The 27691-nt window shown below is 48.9% G+C and overlaps 1 protein-coding gene across 1 annotated transcript in view; it reads left to right on the top strand.

Moving 5' to 3' along the window:
- Nucleotides 1-27691, top strand: part of Wdr25 (WD repeat domain 25) — a 138560-nt gene that overhangs the window by 94603 nt on the left and 16266 nt on the right. Inside the window, exon 3 of the mRNA XM_051151389.1 lies at nucleotides 3538-3668. Coding sequence (XP_051007346.1) covers nucleotides 3538-3668 — 131 coding nt within the window. The remainder of the gene's footprint in view (nucleotides 1-3537; nucleotides 3669-27691) is intronic.

Consider the following 27691-nt stretch of genomic DNA (forward strand, 5'->3'; position numbering starts at 1 on the left):
AGTGGGCGAAGGGGCGCACACCTTTAATCCCAGCATTCAGGAGGCAGAGGCAGGTGGATCTCTGTGAGTTCAAGGTCAGCCTGGTCTACAAAGTGAGTCCAGGACAGCCGAGGTTACACACATAGAAACCAGTGGGAGTATTTTGTGGGTTACAGAGCAAGACTCTGTTGCCGTGTGTGTGTGTGTGTGTGTGTGTCTGTATACCTTATTTTTCTGAGACAGAGCCTCTTACTAAACCTGGGGCTCACTGATTCAGCTAGGTTGTCTGGCAAGAACCTCCACATTTCTAACCCTGTCCCCTGCCTGGCACCAGGGTTATGTGTATGTACTGCCATACTGAGCTTTTTATGTGGGTGTTGGAGATACGAACTCAAATCCTAGTGCTCACAGGGCAAACACTTTATACTTTATGTACTCAGACATTTCTCTGCCCCTCCCATTTTAAAATTAATAATTTCTATTTTTCACTCTGGAGAGAATGTTTTGAAACAGACTTTTTTTTTTTTTTTTCCCCTTTTCTTTTTTTCCTGTGCAGGGGTTTGAACCAAGAATCTTGGGCATATTAAGCACAGCCTTATTATAGAGCTATGCCCTGGTACTTGAAAGTGAATCTATTAATCATTTTTGGTGTTGCCAAAATTATTTATGTGTCATGTATTGAAGACTTTACTTTGGGGGTGCGGAGCGTAGCTCAGTGGCAGAATGCTCGTCTCCTATGTTCAAGGCCCTGAAGTCAAAGGAAAAAAGGGAAAAAGCCCAACAAAACAAGCCACTCTGACCTTCAGAGCAGTTAGTGTCTGATTTCATTGGACTCTGAACCGAGTTATTAAAAACAGGAATATAGTAATAACCACCTTCTGGTTAGTTGCAGGTGCTGTTATTTGCCAGGGAAAATGGCCTCTAAGTTTTCTGTGTCACTGGAGGCTGGAAGTGGAGACTGTCTCCTGTGTGGTCAGTGGACAGCATCCTGCATCCTGGTCCACCTTCATGAGGGCCTCTGTCAGCTTCATTGAGTTCACTGGGTAAATAGGAACTACAGCTGGATGGCTTTCCAGCCTCAGGTCACAGGATGCCACCTGCGTTTAGATAAGAGAAAGCATATTGGCCCTGCTACTACCCCTAAAAGTACATAGCTACAGCGATAGAGCATGTGGCTTTTTATGATTTCAAGGAAGTTGTGAACCCGTGGGCTGGCAGGACGGCTCAGCAGCTAAAGGCACCTGCTGTCAAAGCCAGATGAACTAAGTGTAATCCCCGGGACAGGGCCAGACACAGGTGAGGAACAGACCCAACCCTGGCAGGTTGCCCACTGACTTCTGTGTGCTGCAGCACATGCAAATTCATCCCAAATTAATTTTTAAAAATTCCTGAATGCTCTTTATACGTGGCACATTAAGGTACATTTAAATTTGGCTACTTTGTTCTTGTTTCCCTTTGTAAGATAGGTATTTGGTATTGATAATGGGATTGGAGAGTCGGCCCAGTGGTTATGAGCGCATGCTGTTCTTTCAGAGGACCAGTATCCATGTCAGGCAGCTGCCTGTAACTCAAGCTCCAGGAAACTCAACTTCCTCTTCTGGCCTATGCTCACACTTGCACACACATGGCATTCACACCAACAAATACACACACATACACAATTAAAAAAGAGAAGTCTTTTTTAAAAACCACGTCAATGCTATACTGGTACACTGGTGCATTTTGTCACTCATGTCCTGGATGGGGTAGGCTTGGAGACATGGCTCTGGCCGTTGGATCTGTGTTGTCCCTCTGTGACTCTTATAACCCAGGATTGATGAGTTTCATTTCCGTACCGGCCGAGCTGGAGCTGGCTGGGTTCTTACTCAGTGTATGGGGTCAGCAGACAGAGGAAGCCAGCAGGGAGTGCTTTCTGCCCAAGATGAACAAACACAGCCATCTAGGGCTTAGAAACGAACACACCGGTCTTGACATTTCATCTCCGTCTTTGCCACCAGCTGTGTGTGTGCAGGTGCATGCATAAGTACACGTTCATGGAAACTGGTGGTCGGTTTTGGGTGCCATTCCATGGGAGCCTTCCACCTTCTTTTTTGAGACAGGGTCTTTCTCTGGGATCTAGGGCTTACTGATTAGGGGTGTCTGTCTGACAAGCAAGCTTAGAGATCTGCCTTGTCTGCCTCTCCCCTTGGTTGGTATTGGGATTGTGAGCCTGCACCACCAAGCCCATTTATTTATTTATTTATTTATTACATAGACAGTGCTCTGCCTGCAAGTACATCTGCAAGCCAGAGGAAGGCATCAGATCATATTATATATGGTCATCAGATCATATTATATATGGTTGTGAGCCACCATGTGGTTGCTGGGAATTGAACTCAGGACCTCTGGAAGAGCAGTCAGTGTTCCTAACTGCTGAGCCATCTCTCCAACTTTTTTAATGTGTGTTTTGGGATCAAACTCAGGTCCTCTTGCTTGTATGACAAGTATTTTTGCCTGCAGCCGTTTCCCCAACTCCTTGGCTGTCGGCTTCTGTGTTTTGCTCTGCCACTGCCTTGGTTCAATGGAGGAGTCCTGGTAGCCAAAGGCAGCCACAATTTCCCTTAGTGGCGGAGGGAGTCCTAGCGCTGTCCCTGAGGGATGCCTCCTCCATGTTATCAGCAGATGGCAGGTGCTGTCCCAGGTGCTGTCAGGAGCCAAACCCAGGTGCTTCCCTGTGAGGTGCCTCTCAAAGCTAATCTGATTTCTCAGTGCAGACTTGGGAAAATTAAGTGTGACAAGTAAGAATCCCATCAGTGCTGTGGGATGCACAAGTCATACTGGGCAGTGGAGGGAGTGCTGGCTTTAACCCGACACTTCTGAAGTTTCTATTGCTCACCTCTAGGAAACCATAGTGACAGCTACTTTCCACCCCATGTGTGTCTCTATGTGCCAGATACTTACCGCAGTGCAACAGGGACTTGACGATTGTTTATGACGATCTAAAAAATGACCAGAGCTGTCTCAGTCCTATAGCACTAGTGAGACCCCAGTGAGCCACACCTGATGTCTATTCTGTGGACAGGCTGCTGTGCAGGTCACTGTCATTTGTGGCCCAGCATGTCAGGCCATCTACATCTGCTACACTAACCTGTATTTATTTTTATAAGGATTGGAAGATGGATCCTGAAATAAATCCCAACCAACTCTGCTTGTAGATTTTAGACTCCTGGATAAACTACCTCCTGTATTACCTAAGAAGCCTGAGGAATTCTCTGAAGCTCCCTGGGCCTGTGTCCAGTTGTGTTGGGGTTAATTGGTGTAAGGTTTAAATGAGATGATACACAGAACTCTCACAGAGTATGGGAAAGGTAGAGTTCTGGCATCAGCTGCCTGGGTTAGCCCGGGGTCTTTGGGGAAGGTATTTGACCTGAAATGGAAGAGAACTGCCACTCCCGCTGTGTTTCTATAAGGTCTACCCTGGGCCACACAGGGCCCCCCATGAGCCACGCGAACATCTCTACGTTGAAATACTTGTGATCTGAGTATCTTCTCACTCTTTCTTGTATGTCTGTGTTACAGGAACCCAAGTGTTTAGTGGTCGGAGTGACTTCAGAATCACCACCTTGAAATTTCATCCAAAAGATCACAACATCTTTTTATGTGGCGGCTTCAGCTCTGAAATCAAAGCTTGGGATATGAGGACTGGCAAGGTGACACCCTTCTTCCGAGGCTGGCCTTTGTGTGTGTGTGTGTGTGTGTGTGTGTGTGTGTGTCGAGAGAGAGATGGAGGGAGGGAGGAAGAGGAAGGGAGGGAGGAAGAGATGGGGAAGGGAGGGAAGGACTAGGACAGAGATCAACCTTGGGTTCTTCAGGAGCCGTCACCTTGTGTCTTGAGACAGAGTCTCTCGGACCTGGGCCTTGCTGAGGAGGGGGCAGGGCCGCCTAGTAGGAGCTCCAGGGTTCTGCCTGTCCCACCTCCAAGCAGTGAGCGTGACCTCACACCCCTGCACCTGACATGGGTCTTGTAGCTTGAACTAAGGGAGTCATGCATTCAAGGCAAGCCCTTTTACTGACTGAGCCATCTACTCAGCACCTGCCAGGCTGGGTTTTCTATGGGGGAATTTTCCTTCATAAAGTGAATACGTAGGGACAGGTCAGAACCGACCTGTATATTTGAGGCAGGATAGCGAGGACTAAGCGCCCTTTCCAGAGGTTTCAGAGAACAGTTTTGAATTGTTAGACGTCACAGCATCACAGGTGCAGATCTATGCAGCACATGACCACGGAGGCTTGCTGAATGCCTGCTGCCTCTGGACAGCAAGTCAGCCTGGAGTTCTCCGGGAGAGACAACCGTGGTCCAGAGAATGTTCCATGTGTACACAAGCACATGTGCAGAGCAGCACAGTGCTTTCAGCTGTTCAGACAGGGCTTCCTGGAGGAGGTGTTGGCCCCAGGAGACTTAAAAGCTGGGATCTCCCACCCTTACCCTGCTGCAGCCTCTTAACACATGGTGACTCCAGCAGCACCCTGGCCTCCTCTCTTCCCATTGAACCCCCACCGTCATCACCAGCACACCATATTCCTGCCTTCACGCCATCAGCCCTCCTGCCACTTGTTCACCACTGTGAGGCTGGCCGGGGCTGCCCTTGCCTAGCGCTAGGAGAGCTGGATGCTTCTGTCGGTTCCCTCTTGCTGCTGGCCCATACGGTCCTTCTCCACATGGCAGCAGAGTGACCTAAGTGAGATGGCTCCATCCTCTGGCATAATCTCCAGGTTCCTGTCTTAGTTGCAATGAAAGCCCATACTTCACAGGGCTGGAATGATCTCCCCAAAGCCCCTTCTTAGCAGCCCAGCCCTGCCACACTCTGCCTTTCCCAGGGCATACATGCACATTTCTACATGTCGCCCCATGCACTGCTGCTCCTTCAGTCCTCTATGTCCTGGGGAGAACATCACTCAAATGCTACCTCCCCTGCCCACCATCCTCCTCCGCTTCACTCGTCCCCTCTGCTGCTTTATTTCTCTCCATAGCTTTTACCATCACCTGGCACTAGGTGGATTTTTCATGTCCTCGCATTTGCCTCTCTCTCTCCACCAAGTGTGAGCTTTGCAGGGGGTGGGGGTGTGTGTGTGCAGAGATTATGCTTGTTTGCATGTATGCTAGAGGAGGGTTGTCAGTCAGAGCTAGTACTGTGGGTCCAAGGAGGTTGGTGAGAGGTGAATGGGGCTGAGGAACGGCTTGTGCTGGTAGCAATGGCTGTGGAGGAGGTGGAAAGGATGCTTAAGGCTTCTCAGAAGAGGAGACCTGCCCTGACTGTGCTGAGGGGCTTGGGGACTCCAGGCTGCTTTCAGTTCCTCCTGTGCAGATAGAGGCACAGCCTGTGATATTCCTATGCCCTGTTCTGCTTGCGTGGAAGGTGACAGGGAAGGAAGGCCGTGTCTTCTTCCATTCACCATGAAGGGGACCAGTATGGTAGGGTCTGCAGCACTATGGGGACAGAGTCAAAGGCACCCATGTCAATTGGGGAGACTGTTTGTGGGACAATTCATCAAAGCTTCCAAAACCTAGGTTCTGTATCCATATCCACACTGTACACTGGGCTCACATTCCAGGAAAGTGGTGCCTGAAGGCTGTGGAAGGTCTGTGGTTTCTGTGCAGAACCTGCAAACAGAGACCCTTCATCAGGGTTCTTGGGTCTCTTCCTTGAGATACTAAGTGGCAGCTTGGCTCTATATACATCCTAAATGGCAGCATAGCTCCATACACTTTGAAAACACCACCTTTTTCTCCCCAAAAGAAACCTTATGCAAAAATATTTGGGAAAGAGGGATCTTACACATAAGCTAATAGGCACAGTGGAATTTTTGAAAACATTGGAACATTTTCTCTTTAGGACACAAATACATAATGAATAGAAGGAAACAGTCAAATGTGGTATATAAAGCAAAAACGTGTAGCCTGCTGTGTTGGTGCATCCTTTACTTCCAGCACTCAGGAGGTAGAGGCAGGTGGGCCTCTAAGATCAAGACCAGTGTGGTCTACAAACTGGCTTCCAGGACAGCCAGAGCTACACAGAGAAACTCTGTCTTGAAAAACCAAAAAACCAAAAAAACCAAAAAAAAAAAAAAAAAAAAAAAAAGAAGCCTTGTTGGCAGCCCCTTGGTGTGGGACCACCATATGGCCCAGCTCTCCTGTAAAGGTGCGTCTGTGTTTTTAGCCTCAAAGTCCAAACACGTAAGAAATTACTCACTACGGACAGCATCTGATTTAAGAGTTTGTTGCAAATACCAGCTTTCCTCCCGGGGCAGACGCCAGCTGACAAGTTCTGGGGAGAAGCAATTAGAAGCAGATGTTGCTGTTGCTGCTATCGGCACGTTTGCGAGTCTCTCCCAAGCTAATAACGTGGGTGAAGGGATCTGTGCAGTGTTTGTTTTCACTTCCTCTTGGCCAACAGTCTTCCCACACAGGGTCACACAGAGTGGGGGCACAGTGGCTCTATTTTCATCAGCTGGGCTCAGGGAACAACCCTCTTTCCTGTTTTGACACTGCAGCTGACCGACTGCCCCTCAGAACAGGGCCTGCAGAGGCTCTGTCCCTGGTGCTGAAGTCTGCAGTGAGCAACGTGGCCCTTTTCTCACCTGTTCGTTTTTTGTTTTGAGAGGTTTCACTTTGTAGTCTTGGCTGGCCTGGAACTCTCTGAGTAGACCAGGCTGACCTCCTGCGTTTGTCTTCATGCGCAGCAGTGCGGCCCTTCTCTGACTGTCGCGTCGGGGTTGCAGTGGACACTGCAGGTCGAAGCAGGAGGGACACAGACCTCGGCTCATAGTCAAGCTGAATGTCACTGTGTCACCATCCAGGAAAGAAGTGCTTATGGGATAGCAATGCCTTTTTTTTTTTTTTATCTTTTAAAAAAAGTTTTATTATTCATATTACATCTCGATTGTTAGCCCTTCCCCTGTTTCCTCCCATTCTTCCCTCCCTCCCACTTCCCCCCTGCTCCCCTCCCCTGTGTCTGTGATTGAGGGAGGAGCTATATATGCTCTTAGAATACCGAGTCTCTTCTTGGTAACTTGCTATCCTTCCTCTGAGTGCCGCCAGGCCTCCCCATCCGGGGGACGTGGTCAGAAAAGGGGCACCAGAGTTTGTGTGAGAGTCAGAGCTCACTCTCCACTCAACGGTGGAGAATATCATGTTCGTCGGCTAGGTCTTGGTAGGGGTTCGAAGCTTACTGCCTATATTCTCCTTGGCTGGTGCCTTAGTTTGAGGAGGACCCCAGGACCCAGATCTCACTGTCATAAAGTTCTTCTTGTAGGTTTCCAGGACCCTGTGGGTCCTACTATTTCCCCATTCTCCCATGCTACTCTCGCCTAAAGTCTCAATAGGATGTCCTCTCCTCTGACCCACTTTCTTGGTAAGTAAAAGTTTTTCGTGGTACGTATCCCTTGGACTAGTGTTTTGATATAAGTGAGTATATACCGTTTGTCTCTTTTTGCTTCTGGGTGAACTCACTCATTATGATAATTTCTAGATCAATCCATTGGGATAGCAATGTCTTATGACAGGCAATTCAAGGGAGTGGCCACTTAGCCAAGCAGCCGAGAGCCAAAGGTGAGGTTCTTCCACTTCTCCCAATACCTCCTGATTTCTTTTTAATACAGAGCCAGTTTGGTTTTACTCCCCGCCCCCACCCCCCCCAATACTCTTGACTCTTATTTTTGGACTTTTGCTTTGCTTTGTCTTTAAGGAACTTAGAAGGGTTTTTCTTGAGATCAAGTTTTAGTGATGTTACTTTGGCTTAGTCCCTGTGCCCAGAGAAGTATCTGATAGGTTTCTATGTAGAAGGAATCAGGAAAAAGGACTTTCACTCACTTTTTTTTTTTTTTTTTTTTTTTTTTTGGTTTTTTGAGACAGGGTTTCTCTGTGTAGCCTTGGCCATCCTGGACTCACTTTGTAGACCAGACTGGCCTTGAACTCACAGCAATCCGCCTGCCTCTGCCTCCCGAGTGCTGGGATTAAAGGCGTGCGCCACCACACCTGGCTCACCCTTTTTTTTTTTTTGTAAATAAAGTTTTATTTGAACATAGCCATAGACATTCATTTATGTCCCCTCTGTGGCTACTTTCATACTATGGTGACAGAATTGAAGCTACATAGGCTACTGAGCCTCATATACATACAGTCTGTCTGACCCTGGGTATAGTGAGACCTGGCTCTGATAACTGTTGAGACTTTGTGAGCTACTAACAAAGTGGGGACCTCCACCTCCCTCAACCTCCATAGCTGGCCATGCTCCATGAGTTCTCACAGACACCACTTGCTCAGAGGATGTTTATTTCTGCACGGTTCTTCAGCCAGAGGTGTTTGGGTCATTTTTCTTGTTTTCTCTCAGTGGACTATTAAGGTTTGCTTTGTCATGCAGTCCGCCGTGGTGGCATCTTTGTTCTAGGAGCTTTTTCACGCCGAGGATTGAGGGCCTTAAACTCAAGCCTAATAACTCAAATTCTGAGTCAAAGTAAGCTGGCGTTTTGCAGGCAAGGAGCAGGCTTCTGCCATCAGGATGAATGTCTTGAGCCCATCACTGCTGGACCACTTCAGGCCAGCAGTCTCACCCGAGGACTTCAGTACAGGCTCTGATGAATAGCTGATACATTAACAGGGAAGCTACATGCCAGCCAGTAGGTTTTCTGAATCCGTAAACTCAGCAAAATGTCAAACTTTGGTATTCTGACTCGGTTCAGCCCAGCCCAGTTCATTATGGGAAATGGGCTGCTTGGCTGTCTTCCTCCTTTTCTTGGCTGATCCCTCTGCCATGGCCTGCTAACTGGAGCCCATCTCATCACTGCAAAGTGCCTGGCTTCCCTCCCAGCATCCGCAGGATCTACTCCACATGAGCCAGCCACACTAAGCTGGCCGGATGTTGCTGGGGCCGCATTCTGTGGCTGCTTCCTTCCAGTGTCTGCTCTGAAAGTTCTGTTGTCTGGAATTCCACACTCTGAGGGTGTCCTTAGTCTGACCTTCATGGTACTGTGGGTGCCCCTCTTTCCAGAGCCAGGGGCTTGAGCTGCGGCTCACATCACTTAGGTTCACATCCACCCCTTTCCTACTACTCCCCTGGGTGATCTGAGGCGAAGTAGGCAACCCTGCTGTGATGCCCAGTTCCCCCATCCATGTGCCAGAGGGGAACAGTGAGGATGGCCAGCAGGGCAGGGCTCTCAAGGTTTCCCTATGGAGGAGACATCCAGTCCTCATTAGGATGTAGATTTTGCCTTCATAGTCCCCTGTGGAGGGGAGGGTTCTGCATGTCAGCAAGCTCCAGAGGATACAGCAGGAGATGGGAGTGGAAACCTTTGAGAAGCCAGTCTGGTTGGGCCTCTGAACCCAGTGGTCCCTGGCTTCTCTCCTGTGAGCACCTTAGGCCTTCATCAATGGGTCTGCAGCACTTGTGACCTTTCTCAGTGACTGTGGCAGCCTTTGACCTCTTTGTACACCCACGAGCTTCTTCATCTCCAAGTCCCATGCACTTGGCTTCTCTACTCTGTATCTTCCAATGAGCCCGAACCAGAGCAGACATCTGGAGCCATGTTGGCCGAGGGACAGGCCTCTTCGACGATGGGATGTGAGGACAATTAGCAGTTTAGAATGATGGCTGGGGAGTGCTATGGAGGTCCTGTGTGGGTAAGATGCTGTGTGAGCTGGACTCTGTGGTTCTTGGCCAAGGCTAGGCTCGCTAGCTCCTGGCCTCTGGTGGAGTAACAGCTACTAGCCTCCTGGTTTCTAGTCTGTTGGTAGCCTGGATCTGAGCCCTGCGTGGTGAAGGAGCCATAGAGTTGACAGAAAACTGAGACATAGACCCAATCTCAGGGCCCACCTGTGTTGTGTCCCGTGGAAGTCACCTTCAAGCTCATTGTATTTGAGGCAAACATTAGAAAAAGTCACCAAAACAACTCTTTTCATCTTGTATCAAATCGCTTAAGAAAGTCTTAGTGGAAGCTTAGAAGTCATACCCTGTACTTAGCATTGTCTTTTTGCAAGGATAGCACCCCGTCTCAGCAAATCACCACTCAAACAAGGCAGGCGGGGGCTGGGAAGTACAGCATCTCTGGAGAATCTAGGATGAATGTCTCCCAGAACTAGGGAGGCTAGATTCTGGCCTAGTTCCTTTCCCTCCCATGTGTTGATGCTGAGCAGGCAGGGGGCGGAACCTCTTAGCATCTGCCTCCTTCTCTACCCCTGAGAGAGATGGCTGTGATGTGGTCAGACTTGCTGTGTCTCTGCTGCAGGTCCCCCCCGCCCTCCGCTGCTCCTCTGAACCTCTGACTTCTGCCCCTTCCAGCATTCTCCTGCAACTATCAGCTCTGACAGGATAGTTCACTTTTGCTCAGTACACCCTCGTCCTCCTTTGACACAGATCATCAATATTTCATGCTTGTTCTACATTCTTCCTTCCTTTCTTAAGTGTTTAAAGGGACACTTTGACTTCTTGAATTGGCTTCTTGACTCCCTTCTGGTGCCATGTGCTAGGTCCCCTGTGGCATGTGCCCTAACATGAGGTGACAGTGGACCTTTAGCCCGGGATTTTTTGTCATAACAGCCCTTTACCTTTAAGCTGGAGCATCCCAGGAGAAGGCTGAGAACATAGTAGGCTCTGGGAGAGAAAAACTTATGAGAATGACTAACAGCGCTGATCAGGACTGATGAAACGATTCTGAGTAGTTAACCTGTCTGGATGGCATGCAAGCAGAGGTGCAGTCTACTGATCCCATTGCTGACCCCTGCTGTGGGTGGCCTACCCCAGGTGGAACTTCTTCCCAGGGGAGGGATGGCCGGAGCATCTGGGAGCTGCCTGCCTTTCTATGCCATCTGGGTGGCCCTCACTCGGGTGTTTGAAAACGCCTGTTGACTATGGTCTTGAGGCCTCAGTATCGGTGCTAGGTCAGAGAGCAGGATCGTCAGGGTTTCTTGTGCCTTTGTCTCCCTGACGGCAGCTGTTGGAGACCCAGCTTCGCCCACGCTGTGCTCCATGCCATCAGTTTTGGTGACACTGTAGGCAGGTTGCTTATTTGCCCTAATGAGGTTTTGATTACTTTCCATTTGTCTCTTTCATCTGTTTTATATTAAAATGCCTTTCCATCGGACTCTTTGTCCTCTCTTGGTTCTGTCTAAGCTTCGCTGCAAACTTTCAGTGCAGATGAGACTAGGTGGCCGATGGAGCTGGGGTGGGGAAGAGGGAGGCATGCTGCAGGACTCTGGGTGTGCTTGGCTTTTACCATTTCCTCACCTGTCAGGTGGAGGTAGGTGAGGAGGCCCTGGGCCACCCCTCAAACCTCTGTCATCAGACTGTGGTTACGGTCTTCCACCCAGCTTTATGCTTCTTTCTGTCCTAGTAGTCCTGGGAGGGGAGCTGGCACCACCTCCAGTGTAACTTTATGCCAGGAAGCATTACCCTAGCGCCCCTTCCCCCACCCCAACCCACCCCCGCCCTGCTGTGAGGGTAAGCCTCCTGCCCACAGTCAAGAGAGGAAGGCAGGGCCTGCAGCCATGGGTGGGGGTGGGGGGGGGTCAGATCTAAAGCCAGGTGTTAACTTTCTCTTTCTCCAGTGCAGGAAGAGGAAGCATTTCATTTGTCAATGTCACAGATGTTTTCTGAGCCCCTACCAGATACCAGGTGTTGTCCCTGGGCGTGATGTGACACAGCCTTCAGGGAATTCAGTCTGCAGAGCAAAACCTACTGCTGAAGACAGGCATCTGTATCTTAGGCTGTTTGGGGTGACATCAGCCCCACTGGTTACCTTCACAAGTAGCACAGGGTGCCCCTGTGGTCTTCTAGGCAGTCCCAAACCCTGGCCCAAGGAGGGCAGTTAGTCCCCAGAGCCCAGGATCTCCAAGACCTGCCCTGTAATTTTTTTCTCCAGCGTCTGTTTCCTTGGGTGAGTTGCCAATGAGGCCAGAGGCCAGTAGCCTAGGATGGCCAGTAGCAGCTGCCCCCTGGGAAATGTATGAAGAGCAGAGACGAGAGAGAGAGCCTGCTCTTTAGGTATGTGGGGATTCTGTAAATACACTGTGTATAGATTTCTGATTTGTGTACCCTATCGGAAACATTTTGCCACTGAGGAAAGCTTTATGCTGTGCCCAGTGTTTCTCACCCTGAAGTTCTTAAAACTTTTTTATTTTAAATGTAGATTCTCCTCCTTTACTTGACCCCCTTCCCATGGCTAGCAGTCCCCAGAACCCACCTGCTTGCTGTCTGAGGTCTCTGTATTTTGTCTGAATATACTTTAATTACTTGATAGTCTTTTGGTGACAGCTTTATTCAGATACCGTCACTTAAAGTGCTAGCACAGTGTTTTTGGTGTGTTTCCAGCACACAGTGGCCATCCCCTCAGTCACTTGTGAACATTTTCATTATGAGTAAAGGAGCCCTGTGCCTGTGGCAGCCTGTCCCTGTCCCCAGGCCCTGCGACCCTGGGCAGCTCCTGTCTCTCCTGCCACATTACTAGAGTCTTTATTGACTTTATTCTTGCTGGACACATTTCTTTTTCATTTCTTCAGTTTATTTTACTTTGCTTATTTATTTATTTTTATTTTAAAGAGGCAGAATCACACTCCATAGCCCATGCTGGCCTTGAACTTCTAACTGTCCTCTTGCCTCCACTTCCAAAGTGCTGGGATTGAACCTGGGCTCCTCTTCCTGGGTCTGTCCATTTTTGTAGCAAGAGTGGGCAGCCCCAACTGTGCTGTGGCTTCATCCTTGCAGACTGCAGGCCAGTCAGCTTTACCTTATGCATTTTGATACTTTGTTACTAAGCATTTTGATACATTGTTACTAATTGTTTACACTGTAAAGCTTGCTGTACATGCTTGGAGAACTGCCCTCCAACCACCATAACTTGGCTTTCCAGATCATCTGCTGTTAAGATAGGTTTCTGCTTTCTCTTGGTTACTGTGAGACAATTTTTTCTTGTTTGTTTGTGACACAAACTGTTTGAGCTCACTGTGTAGCCACTCTTCAATTCTTGATCCCCCTGCCTCTCTGAGGCCAGTTGTGGGATTACACATGCCCCTTCTCTGGTTTTAGTTGAGCACTAGTACAGTGCTGTTTGTTCGCTGCTCTCTTAGCAAGCACACTGGTTTCACGTCTCTTGCTTTTTGATGCTTGCTGTGGAATTTGCTACATTACAGTTAATTGAAGCCGACTTCCTAGTGATACTGCAGGACTTCCCAGTGATACTGTAACACTTCCCAGTGATACCGTAACACTTTCCAGTGATACTGCAGGACTTCCCAGTGACACTGTAGGACTTCCCAGTGATACTGTAGCACTTCCCAGTGATATTGTAGCACTTCCCAATGATACTGTGGGACTTCCCAGTGATACTGTGGGACTTCCCAATGATATTGTAGCATTTCCCAATGATACTATAGGACTTCCCAATGATACTGTAGGACTTTCCAGTGATACTGTAGCACTTCCCAGTGATACTGCAGCACTTCCCAGTGATACTGCAGGACTTCCCAGTGATACTGCAGGACTTCCCAGTGATACTGCAGGACTTCCCAGTGATACTGGAGCACATCCCAGTGATACTGCAGGACTTCCCAGTGATACTGCAGGACTTCCCAGTGATACTGGAGCACATCCCAGTGATACTGCAGGACTTTACAGGGATACTATAGGACTTCCCAGTGATACTGCAGGACTTCCCAGTGATACTGGAGCACTTCTGTCAATGCTGAGAGCACAGCTTTGCATAAACATTGATGTATACAATTACAGAAGTATATTTGGGGCCACTTTAGAAATTATTAGAAAGTCTGTTCTAAACTCAAGCTAAAATCCATGTAGTGATTGTGTATGTGTGTGTGTGTATGTGTGTGTTCTTTTGCATGCATGTGTATGTGTGGGTATGTATGTACACATGTGTGGAAGCCAGATGACAGTGGCAGGTGTCATTCTCCAGGTATCATTTACCTTTTCTCTTTCCTTCCTTTTTATAAATCAATCTTTCTTTCTTTCTTTCTTTCTTTCTTTCTTTCTTTCTTTCTTTCTTTCTTTCAGACAGGTTCTTTTAATGCCATAGAGCTTGCCCAGCAGGCCAGGCTGGCAGGGCCAGCAGGCCGCAGGGATCTGTTTGTCCCTGCCTCCCCTGCAATGGGATCACAAACATAAACCACCATACTTGGCTCTTTAAAATGCAGGTCCTGGGGATTGAACTCAGGTCCTCACACTCGCTGAGGCAAGCACTTTACTAACAGGCTATCTCCCAAGTGTCTCACTTCATCATTTTTATGAAACTCAGGTGAGCAACTCTGGCAGCAGCTGACTTTTAAGTCAGACATTGTGATACAGTCCCACGTTGTGCTGATTTAACACTGACATTATGAAGAACGATGGAAGGAGAGTAGTCAAAGATTTTTTTCCCTCTTATTTAACCATTGTGTTTATGTAAGGATAGAAAAGTCTTATATACAGTAAAACTCCCATGGTTGATAATGTCATATCCTGGAATTGGAGCCAAGGTACTGCAGGCAGTGTTGGTTGGCACCTCCCAGTAGGACGGACTTGTGTGTGTTCAGGAGCAAGCTATAGTGAAACCGTGGCACACACAAAGGTGAGCGCTGTCGGAAGCAGCTGGAGTCAGCACATTCTCACCTTGAATTCCTTTTCAGTGGTTGCGCACTTAGAAACCCTTCAGTGTGGCCCAGTCCTATGACCCCCACCCTGAGCCACAGGTCCCTGTCCTGTGTAGGAAGCCATACCTTAGAGTAGTACAGTGACCCTGACCCTCCTCCTGCTCTGTCACAACTGCCGTGCATTGATGTGGTCATCATTCTGAACACATTCATTGTTTGCTGTGATAAGAAAAATCCAATTTTGTTTAACTCCATTTTATATTTCTTGGATATTCTTTTTCCTTTCTTCCTCCTTCCCTCTGTCTCACTATATATATATATATATATATATATATATAGCCCTGACTGCCCTGGAACTTATTCTGTAGACCAGGCTGGCCTCGAACTCACAGAGATCCACCTGCTTCTACCTCTAGAGTGCTGTGATTAAAGGTGTGTACCACCATGCCCAACTTTGTTTCTTTTTAAAAATTTGTTTGTATTTGTGTGTGTGTGTGTGTGTGTGTGTGTGTGTGTGTGTGTGTGTGTGTGTGTGTGTGTTTCTGTGTATCTGTGCCTCTCTTATCTATGGATTCCCTGGAGCTGAAGTTACAGAGTGCTGGGAAGTGATCTGAGATTTTTCTCAAAAGCAGCAGATGCTTTTAACTGCTGGGCAGTCTTTCCAGCTCTGACTTTCTTACATTTATTCACCTTTTGTGTGTATATCTCTGTCTCTCTCTCTCTTTCTCTCTCCCCCTCTTTCCCTCCTCCTTCTCTTTCTTCTTCTTCTTTCTTCTTCTTCTTCTTCTTCTTCTTCTTCTTCTTCTTCTTCTTCTTTTTTTCTCTCTCTCTCTCTCTCTCTCTCTCTCTCTCTCTCTCTCTCTCTCTCTCTCTCTCTCTCTCTCTCAGAGAGTGACTTTTGGGAGTTAGTGGGTTCCAGGGAGTGAACTCGGGCTTCCAGGTTGGTAGCAAGTACAAAGGCATCAAGCCGTCCCAGCAGCCTTTCCTCTTCCTCTTCCGAGATGCACATCTGAGGTCCTTACTGCTATCATTTTCCTTTTTTTCTAAAGAACATCTTTAAAGTTTTTCAAAGTCAGGCCCGTGGGAAACAAATTCATTCAAGCTTGTGGAGTGTTTTTCCTGTTTGAGATGTCTTTATTTTTCCTCCACTTTAATTATTATTACTATCATCGTCGTCATCATCACAGTCGTCCACTTTAACTATTATCGTCATCGTTGTCGTCGTCATCATCGTCATACTTACTATTGGGCCACGATGTGCTTTGGAAGTCAGAAGACAACTTCATGGAGTTGTTTTTCTCCTTTTACTGTGGATTCCCTCCTCAGGTCATCTGGTTTGTGCAGCCAGCACTCCTACCCACTGAGCCCTGTCCCTGGCTTCTTAGCAACTGCTCAAGGCTAACTTTACCCGGTACAGAATTCTTGGCTGCTGGTCTCTTCCTCCTGGCCCGTTGGCTGCTTTGCTTTATTATCTGTGTGACCCTTGAGAGGAGCCTGAGTGTGGCTCTCAGCTTCGTGTCTTGGTAAATACAGCTCTGTTGTCTGGCTGCTGGCAGAGTGTTTTTTTCCTCTCTGATTGTCTGTAGCTTAAAATTCTATGCCTAGATATAGCTGTGTTATATTTTTGTCTATTTCCCCCACTTTTATCCATTTTGTGTTTCCTGGGGCTTTTGACCTGCCATGTATTACTGTCATCGATTGGGGAGGTTCTTACGTATTACCATCCTAAGTGTTTTCTTCTTCTCAGCGCTCTCAGCCCCTCCAGGTGTGTGTGTGTGTGTGTGTGTGTGTGCTGGGTGTCTAGACTCTGAAGCTGCCCCCCCCCCCCCCCCCCGATCCTACACTGCTACGTGTGTCCTACCGTTGCTCCAGTCTCTTCTGGAGTTTCCTCCTGTCTTCTTCTCTTCACTTTTGTAAATCCTGCAGGTCGCCACTGAGGTGTTGTCAGCCATCTCCAGTGTACCGACAAGCCCATCAGAGGAAGCCTTCATTCCCGCTTTGCTGATCCTTTCTGGGACTCTCCCCTTTGCCTGTAGTGCCCTATTCTGCCTGTGTTACACACTTCGCTAGGGCCCATGGCATGGAGGCCACAGCTATTTCTCATTTCCAGTCAGTTCCAGCATCTCTCACATCTCATATTTTGCTCTGCTCCTTCTGGTCCTGACTTGCCTTTGGCGTACTGCATCGGTAGTGTTTACCTGCCCGCCAGGCATGCGAGGTGAACAGATCTGCGGCAGCACGCCCACTGCTATGGTACAAGTTGTCTGTGTGCGGGAGGTATGGCGGTGTGGTCCTATGGCCAGGCCAGGCTCCTTGTGAGCGGTGCCACTCCTGAGCCCCATGTGTCTCAGTGCCCATGTTCTACCCTTGAGATGGCCAGGATGGGCCGATGGAGTATTTTCTCCCTCAAGTAAAAGAACTGCGCGTTCTCCTGCCTCACGGGGGGCGTGAGCCAGCTGGGGTTACCACGCCCCGCAGTGTCTTGGGCTCTGAACAGTCTTCCTGAGGGCGGGCCTCCTTAAGAGAGGAGTGCTCAGGATAGTTCAGTGCACATTTATCCCCGTTGCTTTGGACCAGAGTATTTCTGGACTTCTGATTCTTTTAGATTTTAGAATATTTGCATATGCATGACGATTAACTTAAGTTTCATTTATATCTGTTTACATGGCTTGAAGTTTATTCTAAATAATGTGTTTTTAGTATGCTTGCATCATATGTGTCCGGGTGTGAAATTTTCGACTGTGGCATCTCATGGGCTCTCAAGCACTTCAGACTTTGACGAGCTCTCCCGAGTCTGGTGTTGTGGGAGGTTCTTCCTGGCCTTAGCAGTGACCTAGACAAATTCCTGGCAGTAACACTGTGCTGCTGACGGCCGGGCCTACAGCTTTCATCTTCAGACTGTGCCTGCTGGTGTGCTGTTCTGGGCTCCACCCTTGGGAGTGCAGAGCGGTGTCTCATTCAGTCTCTTGAAGGCTGGATAGATGGTTTTTTAGAGCTTGCATTTCTTCATGAGTTAAGTTCATACAGTTTCTGAGTCTCAAGAAACAGTCTCCTCTCGGCCAAGCTGTGAAATGTGTGTGTAAAAACTTGTTTATAGTATCCCTCAGCATCCATGCTATCTTTGGAGTCTGTCACGGTCCCTCCTCTTCACTTCTTGCTATGGTGCTCATGTCACTGTCACCGCCCCTCCCCCGTGATTGCTGTGCCTACCGATTTATCAATCTCTTTGGTCACCTCAATGAGGTATCGATTTCCTTCATTGCTTTTCTATTTCCAACCTCATTGATTTCTCCTCTAATTTTTATTTTCTTTATCTTATTGCCTTGTTTTTACTTGCTTTTTTTCTAATAAGCAGGCAAGTTAGGTCATTAGATTTTTTAAAAAATAGATTTAAAAAAAAAATGGAAACAGCTAAATAGTGCCCAGGTTCCTTTTCTGCCTGCTACAAATAAAATGTGCTGTTTTAATTCAATTTAAAAGTTTTCTAATTTTATTTTGACATCCTCTTTGACATAGGGATTTAGAATTATATCATTTAATTTCTAAACATGATGAGATTCTCCAGCTATCTTTCTGCTATTACCTTCTAACCTAATTCTGCTGCAGTTGGAAACCCAGGCTGTGTGGTGCCCTCTGTGTTTGTCAGAGTTGGTCTCCTCACCCAGAGTGCGATGTAGTTCCTGACTGACTGGCATATGCTCAGAAGTCATGCGCAACTTTGTTGGCCAGATGGTCTGACAGTGCACTGGGGTCAGACCGGGGCCTGGGGGCTTTCATTCTGCATCCTCACTGGGTTTTTCTGCATTTGCTATTATTTCGATTAGTGGGAGAAGGACACTGATGTGAGCCTCGAGGCCTCCAGGTATACTTGTGGGATTTATCGCTCCCATGGTGCTCTGTCTGTCTGTCTGTCTGTCTGTCTGTCTGTCTCTCTCTCTCTCTCTCTCTCTACTTTATAGTCTTGGAAGCCGCCACTACAAGTACACTGAGGCCCTGCTGTTCGGCCAAAGCTTCCAGAGAATAAGACAAAGGAAAGAAGGAAGCAAGAGAAAGGAGAGGAGGGACAGAGAAAGGAGGAAGAAAGAAACAAAGAGAGAAGGAGGGAGGGAGGGAGGTCCATGTCCCATCATTTCTGCCTCTGTTCTGCATTCCCTTCTCCTTGCTTTCCTTCCTCACAACGCATCTGTGACTTCTCTCTGGCTGAGTTGGTGGCACTGGACTGTCACTGACTTGTTCCCACAGGTGCGTTCTTAGCTCTTTTCTTCTTCTTGTCCTCCTTTGGTTAGATATCAGCTGCATTGGGGGTCCCCATGGATGTCCCTCATCAGAAGCTTTTTCACAGCCCCCCACCCCCACCAAATCACTGGGGGCTCTTTCCACTGGCTGTAGCTGTCCCGAGGCTTGCTGCCCATCACTAGACTAGAAGCACTGGGAACCTCGCTTATGTGTGGGCCTGGGAACTGGACCCCAGTGGAATGGGTCTCAGCTCCGCGAATCTGCCCTGGGACTCTACAGATGCTGACTCTAGGAGACTTTTGCAGTTCAGAGCTCTGTTCCACAGCAGTTGATGCCTGTGTGGCTTCACATGTGGGCGGCCCCATATCAGCCAGGAGACATGCTGGCTGGCACAGCCTTTCCTCACTCACCCACAGGCAGCCGATGGCCACTTCTCAGTGGGTCTCACGGGAAAGCTGAGTGTGTGCTGGCCGTGCTGAGAGGAAGTGGCACGTCCAGGCTGTAGTCATGTAGTGCCTGTACTCCACACACGTTCAGAGAGAAAGTGAGGGCTGGCCCTTAGCACGCCCATCCGTCAAGCACACTGCTTGGCTTTTAACCAGAACTTTGAAATTATTTCTTAAATAAGGGACTATTTTCTTCATTCCATCTACCTGCTCCCTGAGCATTTTCTGAGCTCCTGCTGTATACATGATTTCTCTCTGGTTTACAAGACTCAAGGAAGCTGTAGGAAATGCCTCTGCCTATGTCCCCTTAGGTGCTGGACCAGACCAGAGAACTCTGTGGCAGCTTTCGGGTTAGTCTCCTACCCCACCCAGGTCCTTGCACTTTCCTCCTTCAGGGCAATGTGAGGTTATGCAGATTGTCCATTGCACACAGATGCCTGGCCAGAGGACAGCTGAGGCCTCTGATATCTAAGCAATGGCCCTGAGTTCCACTGAAGGGCACCTGTTTCTATTTTCTTGTGCCAATTATTTATAAATAATTATTAGCATATGTTATACAATTAGAGGTTTCATGCTAACGTTTTGTGTATGTGTGTACAATGAATGTTGATTAGATCCACCCTCATCCTCACTTGTCTCCCCTCCTCCTCCAGAAGATGCCACTTGGGGTGGCAGTGGCTCTCTCTCCTTCCCTGCTGTCTCTTACTTGGTGTGAGAGAGACCATGAACTGTAGGGAGGGTGTGCTGAGGTCCCCTGTGACGTAGAGTGACTTAGAATGGAGAGGTACTGGGGACCTGTGCATGGTCTAGACCAGGACAGGTGTGGGTAGGCAGGGGAGTTGTGACCTCCAGGTGGCCATGATGACCCCAGTGGTATGAAGAGAAAGATGCCTACCAAAGCTCAGTTCAGCCAGCTGGCCCCCTCCACCAGTGGCTGCCCCCCTCCACTAGTGGCTGCCTCCCTCCTCTAGTGGCTGGCCCCTCCACCAATGGCTAGCCCCTCCACCAGTGTCTGGCCCCCTCCATCAGTGGCTGGCCCCCTCCACCAGTGGCTGGCCCCCTCCAACAGTATCTTGCCCCCTCCACCAGTGTCTGGCCCCCTCCATCAGTGGCTGGCCCCCTCCAACAGTGGCTGGCCCCCTCCAACAGTATCTTGCCCCCTCCACCAATGGTTGGCCCCCTCCACCAGTGTCTGGCCCCCTCCATCAGTGCTGGGCCCCTCCATCAGTGGCTGGCCCCCTCTACCGCAGCTCTTTGGGCACATGCATTTGCATTTTAATGTGATTTCCCCAGCTTAATATCACATCATTAGCATTTCCCATATTGTTAAAAGACTTTTGGATGCTATAATTTTTAACAATTATCCAGTATGCATGATGTGTTTAACCAGTCCTTTGTTGTGGGGTTTTTGTTTCTGTGTTTTCTTTCTTACAACACTGAGGTGAGTATCTCAGTCCTCAGGTGGCGTGCAGGTCAGATGCATGCACGTTAGGTCTGGGTAGCCCACCTCCTTCTGCAGCAGCTGCCGGCCTGAGCCACAGGCTCAATTCTCAGTCTTGCTTGGGGTACTGTGAGGCTTATATAGGCTCAGTTCTGTCTGGAGAGGAGCTGGTGCTGAGAGAAGGGCTGGGTAGGGTGACCAAGGAGGGATCTGGGCTCAGAGTCCCCGGAGGAAGCATGCAGAAGCTAAGCTAAGGTACGCAGGCCAGGGGAGGCTGCCTTCCTTCCCTTGGGTGTCCTGGTTCCAGCAGGTCCAGGTATGAAGTTCCTGATTTCTTATGCCTCCCCCTGCCCTTTGCTCATTAGTCCTGCAAGTCCTTGGAATTCAGACAGCATGCCAGACAAATACAGAAGTCAAGTCTTGGTGTCAGAATCTAGAGAGCAGTACAGTACGCAGTGAATGGGAATGCAGATGACGGAGCGGCTTGCTCCCTGAGTGGCCAGCGTCAGAAAGTGGGTCCTGCAGCCCGCCCGGCCCTTGCTGCAGTTCTCCGTGTGTGGATGCAGGGGGGCCCATGGGTAAATGGATGTGCCCCACTCATTCCTTTCTTTGTTTGTTTGCTTTTTGTTTTTGTCCCATTCATTCTTAACCTCTCCGTCCCTTTGTAGTTTGTGTCCTTTAGGGTCTGCTTGTCCCTAGAGATGGCCCTGTCCCCAGTTGACTGGCCTGTTAGTCCATGGGAGGGTATAGAAGTAGGGGTGATAGTTGTTGGAGGAACATGAGGCAGGGAGAGACACCCCTGTAGCCCAGCCAGGGGCACCCGGGCCTCACTCCTTGGAGGCCTAAGGGGTTCCTGGGATGGCAGGCCCTGGTTTGGTGGCCTTTGCAGTTTGATGATGGCTGGGGCAAGTGCCCTCTACTCCCCCCACCCCCACCGTGCAGGCTGGAGAGCCTCTGTGCCTTTTACTGTGTCGCTTTCCAGGGCTGGGAACACTTGAGGGGCTGGTGTGTGGCTGCTGCATCCAGCCTGAGTCCTCCAGGGCTAGGGACTGGGGACTGCACTGGTGGAAGCCACTACTGAGTCAAGGCTCCACTGTGACGTGAAGAAAAGCAGAGTTTCACTCAAGAGGACCGGCCACATGGACGCACCTGCCGTTGGCTCTTGCGTCATCTGAAATTTCACAATGGCCAGGGTGCTGCTTTTCTCTGGGGGAATCTGGTTGCAGTCACACCAAGTAGCACTAATTGAGCAGCTACTATTGTGGAGCGTGGTGTCAAGTATCAGGATTGATCACAGCAGTAGCCAGGTCTCAGCTGGCTGTGTAGTCCTGGGCAGGTCCTCATCTGAACAGTGACTTTCCAGAACACCCTCAAGCATTGTGGGTAATATGTATGGCACACAGCAGGTATTGCTTTCTCAGATGGTCAAGGCAGACCCAGCCCTCTGTGAGCTCATGGTGGCCTCACTGTCTTCAGCTTGCTAACAGCAAGGTAGCTGTGTTCCTGCAGCAGGGTGCACCCTGACCAAAATGGCAAGCATCTGTGCCAGCAGCTCAGGGTGATTACCCAGGGCATTGGCACGGCCAGCACGGATCAGAGGCTCTGGAGAGTTTTCCTGTACCTTTGATTAATTTTTAAAAGGAAAAAAGTGAATTAATTATTGCCAAGTAAGTGTGGGCACTCAGGCTGCCTGGAAAGAAGCTGAGGTGGGATTTTCAGTGTCAACTGTGTGGGGCGGAGCCCACAGTGCCCAGGAGTTGTCACTCCACGTGGAAGTCTGGCCAGTGACTCTTCCCTTCTGCTCTCCATTGCGTTGATTGAAAACACATCTTCATGATTGGACCATGTATTTGGCACCGTCTCAGATTATAGGGCCTACTAAAATTCTGACAAGCAAGAAATAGGCCCTTAGGAGGAAGGCTAGGGTGGTAAAGGATTTTAAGAGTTAAAAAAAAAAAAAAAATCAAACGGGCCCTCAGTGATGCTCTATCTAGGTCAGTGGTTCTCACCTGTGGGTTGTGACCTCTTTGGAGGATTGCCTGTCAGACATCCCCCATGTCAGGTGTTTATACACATTACGATTCATCATAGCAGCAAAAGTTACAGTTATGAAGTAGCCACGAGATAATTTTTATGGTTGGGGGTTGTCACACAGGAGGAGCAGGGGTTGTCACACAGGAGGAGCAGGGTGGCAGCATCGGGAAGCGGGAGCCACTTCTCTGAGCATCACTGGACATAGCCTAGCCCCATCTGCTTACCCAGCACCCCTTGCTGCTCCAGCGTGTAACCTGCAGAGCTCAGTAGTTGCGACGCAAAGCCTGAGACGGTCACTTGTCAGGCCTGGTGTGGACATTGTGCTAGCATTCACCACGCGGATGTCTGCTATGTGCCTTTGCTTCTAGTTCCACCGGCACCTCCTCCCCAGATCCCTCCTCTTTAGTCAGTAATTTCTCGGAAAAAAGGACATGCCCACCTGCAGGTCGCCTCCTGTCCCAGCGGGTGGAACATTGGTGTTTACATTCTCCCAGCCTCCTCCACCCTCCTTCCCCCTCTCTTCTCCTGTGGTCAAATTTCCCTGTGTGGTAGATGATTTCTAACAGAGATAAACGTGCTCCAGTGTCACCCGCATCACTAGGCAGGCCCCCACGGTGGCCATGGTAGGAGTGGGGCCAGGCTTCTTGTTGCATCTGCTCCACACTCCTTCCAAGTCCAGACTCTCAGGACCTCTTGCAGGACAGTTTCTTGGGCTGTGTTATGAAGTTCATTCACCCCAGGAAGACTGTGGGGTGGGAGGTCTCTGGGCTGTCCTGGCCTTTGTTCTCCCTCACACTGGGTGGGTAGTGGTGGATGCTAGTGTCACGTGGCTTAGGGGGTTGAAAGGCCTTGCCAGCTGATGCTCTCAGGTCGTCCTTCTCCTTTCCCCTACTATCAGGAAGATGCTGAGCCCCACGAAGTGGCCTGTGGGAAGCAGAGCCCCAGTGGTCAGCTAGAAGGCTCAGCTGAGATCTTTACATGGTCAGCTGTCAGCTCTTGCTCAGAACCATGGGCACTCATGCAGGCTGCATCTCACTGCCTGCTGCACTTCTGCCCTGTCAGTTTAGGCTCCTCCTTATGGGGACCTACAAACAAAGAAAGGCAGAATGGCCGTGAGATGGAGTAGGATGGAGGTTCTTCTCTACCAGGCCCTGATGTCACTACTGGGGAGGAAACTGGTCCCTCCATGTTACGTGTAGGAGCCATGCAGTGGGGATGACAGATCTCAAAGGGATGAGCTAGTGATTTCATATAGGCACATGTAGGGGTTTTAAAGTATGCATAGGAGTTTTCTAGGTAACAAGTCACAATAGAGCGTTTTAGGCCTAAGGATAGTACCAAGCAAGGATATCATAGGTAAGAGAATATATGGTAGAAGGTTGTGTGGCTAGAGACCACATTGCTTCTGTCTGTCTGTCTGTCTGTCTGTCTGTCTGTCTGTCTGTCTGTGTGTGTGCGTACATGCACGAGTATGCACACCTTCATTCAGAGGAAGGTTAGGAAAGCGCATCAGGCTAGTGGTTTGAGCTGGGCAGAGCCAGGCCTCCACCCCAGCTATTTGTGGATTGTGACCCAGAGCCAAAGACTCCAAAGGGAGGCTTTGGATATGGGGACCTCCTCACATATCCTAGAGAGCTCTCAGCTTGTCCCCAGGGAGCCAGGCAGCTCATCAGTCACACCTAGGTGTGAAGGGGAAGGTGCCCTCCCAGCATATGGTTATTAAAGTGCACCATCTTTAAGCCTCATTAGGCAGTGTTAAATGCTAATGAATTTAGAGAGGGGTGTCTTGGGGCCTCTGTTTCCTTGGAAACATTTGAGAGCAGGTGCTTTATAACGAGCTGTACCTATTTTAAAAGTGAGCGGCGAAGGCTCTTTGATAGGCCGGCTCTCAGATGCTGATGGGCAAGTGTTCATGGAGTGGTGAGGAGCCGTGAGGCCAGTGGAGATGCGCTGTGCTCTCTGGAATAGCACCTCTCTGGTGGTTTCTATAGAAACGCCGACCTAGGTAGGAGAACAGCTGAGCTCCAGGTTTGCTTACGCAACACTGGGCACACCCAATATCAGAAGACTGGATCCTGTGGGCAGGGGGACAGACATGCATTGCCGCAGCTGTCTCTTCTCCACCTACCGCCTGATTTCAGCTGTCCCCACCCTGCCTATTATTCAAGCCCAGCCAATGAGAGGTAGAATGAACATTTGTGGAGCTAATTCCTCCCTGCAGAGCACTTTAAAGAAACTTTTCATTACTGAAAAATTCAAATATCCACCAAAGTAGAGAAGCTACTTAATGACCCTGCACAACCAGCACATCTCTGAGTGGTTATGAGCTGGTGGCCAACCTTGTTCTATTCCTATCCCATCCATTCCCCAATAGCCTAGCCTCCCCTCCCCTCCCCTCCCCTCCCCTCTCCTCCCCTCCCTTCCCCTTCCTTCCCCTCCCCTCCCCTCCCACTGGGTTATGTAGAAGCAAGTCTCAGACATCCATTTCATTTGTAAACACTTCTGTTTTGTTTTTTAAAGATAAGGACTTCAAAATTATTATAATACCATTATCCCTTCTAAGACTTGAGCAGTAATTCCTTAATACCATCAAATATCCAGGCTGTGTTCGGATTTCCCTATAGCCTCATAATTTCCCTTAAATAATTGCCCTGTTCACATCAGGGCCTAAACATTTGGATGGTAAGTCTCTTCAGTCTTCTTTAATCTGCAGGTTTTCCTTATAGCATATTTATTGGGCAATAAACAGTTTGCTTATCCTTTCGTTTCTTGATTTCATCCCTGTGGTGTCACTCACATGGGCCTCTGGTCCCTGCATCTCCTAAGCCTCTCCAACTGGCAGCTTCTGACCGTGGCATGGTCACACAGGTCACCTGGGGAGCTGTGTTCTGCACTTCAGCTCCTGCCACCCAGCCCCATCATATGATCCAGGGATCTCCACAGCCAGGGCTCTTCTTTACAATTTCAGCTATGGCCCAGAGTGGCCAGCAGGAAGGCTCATGAATCAACAGTTTGTGAGTTTGACGTTGTTGACCATTCTGAGTAGTGTTAAGATGTCACACCATCCCATGCTGCCCACAGTAGCCACACTGTGTAAGCCACCTGCCTGCCAGTTACCCTGCTGCTGTCTCAGTTTTCAGACAGTCTTTTGTGGCATCCCAGTGGCTGTGTTCACATAACCATTGTTTACTCAATAGTGACCCAAGCCTAAGGAAGGGAGATGCCAGCCGCTCCATGTGTTGAAGAGACGCTGTGAGGTGCTTCCTGCAGATAGAAGGATAGTCATCAGAGCAAAGAGGAGTCATGTGTGGGGCTTGCTGAGAACCCCATGTCTTGGTCAGTGGCCTACAGCTGTGAACAGACACTGTGACCATGGCAGCTCTTAAAAAGGGCTGGATTATGGCCTCGGAGAGCTAGTCCGTCATTGTCATGGTGGATAGCATGATGTCATGTAGGCAGACATGGTTCTAGAGGAGGACCCCAGAGTGCTCCGTCTGGATCTGCAGGCAGCGGGAAGACAGCCAACCTCTGGGCCTTGCTTGAGTATCTGAAACCCTGAAGCCTGCCCCCAGTGACATACTTCCTCCAGTAAGGCCACATTTACTCCAACAAGGCCCAACACACCTCCTAATTCTTGTCCCTAGTGACACATGTGCCATTCCTATTGAGACCATCACACCCCAGGGCATTAAGATATTTAAGTACCTAGCTTTTATTCTGGTACATCTGTAGGCTCAGTTTTCTTAACCAATATTTTTTATTAACGTAGTAACTGAGCATGTCACTTAGAGGCCGACTAACCAAAACAATAGGAAACGAGGATTAAGGAACACAATAACAAAACCGAAAGGATATCAGTTCCAAGGAACGATTCTCCTGGCATAATCAGCAGGATTTCTTCTGCTGGAACCTGGAGGAACCAGAACCCAGGACCTCAGCAGGAGTCGGAGCCCCGAAGCCTTCCCTTGAGTAGTTCTCTCTAGGAGCGTCTCGAAGTGCAGCAATGAACAGCCAAAACTACCCCAAGTCTCTAAAAGGTCCCGCCTCCAGTTCTGGGCTCATTTATATATCTCCTCCCAGAGCCATTTCATGGGATCTTTTCAGCAGGCAACAATCAAGCTCCCACACGAGGGGGGTCAGTCTTCTAGTGGATTACCCGCACCTGTTCTCTCACAAAACCGTTCCGATCCTGCACTTGGGATCCTAAAAAATCAGGTTTATCATTGTTCCATATAATTTTCAGTTATTAGTATTTAATTATAAGTTAAACTTCATCATATATACATATTATTTTGGATATGATTTATGTCACAGGGCTAATTTTCTGCAAATGGCCCTCCGTATGGTAAGATTGGAGGTTGGGGCAGGGCAGGATATGCTCGGAGTGGAGGAGTAGTGCTGAGGTCACTGTTCCCAGACATAGCTCATGATGTAAGCTCCTATGAGAGTGAGCTACTCACTTGTTATTTTGTTGTTATTTTGTTTTTTAAGACAGGGTCTCTGTGTGTTCCCTGGCTGTCGTGGAGCATAGTACGTAGAACAGGAGAGCCTCCAACACACAGGCGACAGCCTACCCCTGCTCCTAACCCAGAGTGCTGGCATTAAAGGCAGGCACCAATTGGACTTTTAAGATGTTGCCTTGGTATTGGATTTCTCCCAGCTGATTTTACTACATTGTATGTTTTTCTATATTCTGTTTATGAGTTGTGTTGATTATGGAAAACAGTAACCCTTGGATTTCTGGCATGAGTCCAATGCAGCTTCGACACGCCATCCTTCTTACATGGGGCTGGGTTCAAATTGGCAATTGTTACGGATTTTAAATCCACGAGGATTATTAATCTGTGTTTTATTTCTTGTCTACTTTTAATGTGAGGTTAATACTGGACCTCAGAAAAGTCAACTGAGACACCGTTATATTTTCTCTTTTTTCCCTCTTATATT

This window comes from Acomys russatus, chromosome 1, assembly GCF_903995435.1.
Source record: "Acomys russatus chromosome 1, mAcoRus1.1, whole genome shotgun sequence".
NCBI classification, from domain to species: Eukaryota; Metazoa; Chordata; class Mammalia; order Rodentia; family Muridae; genus Acomys; species Acomys russatus.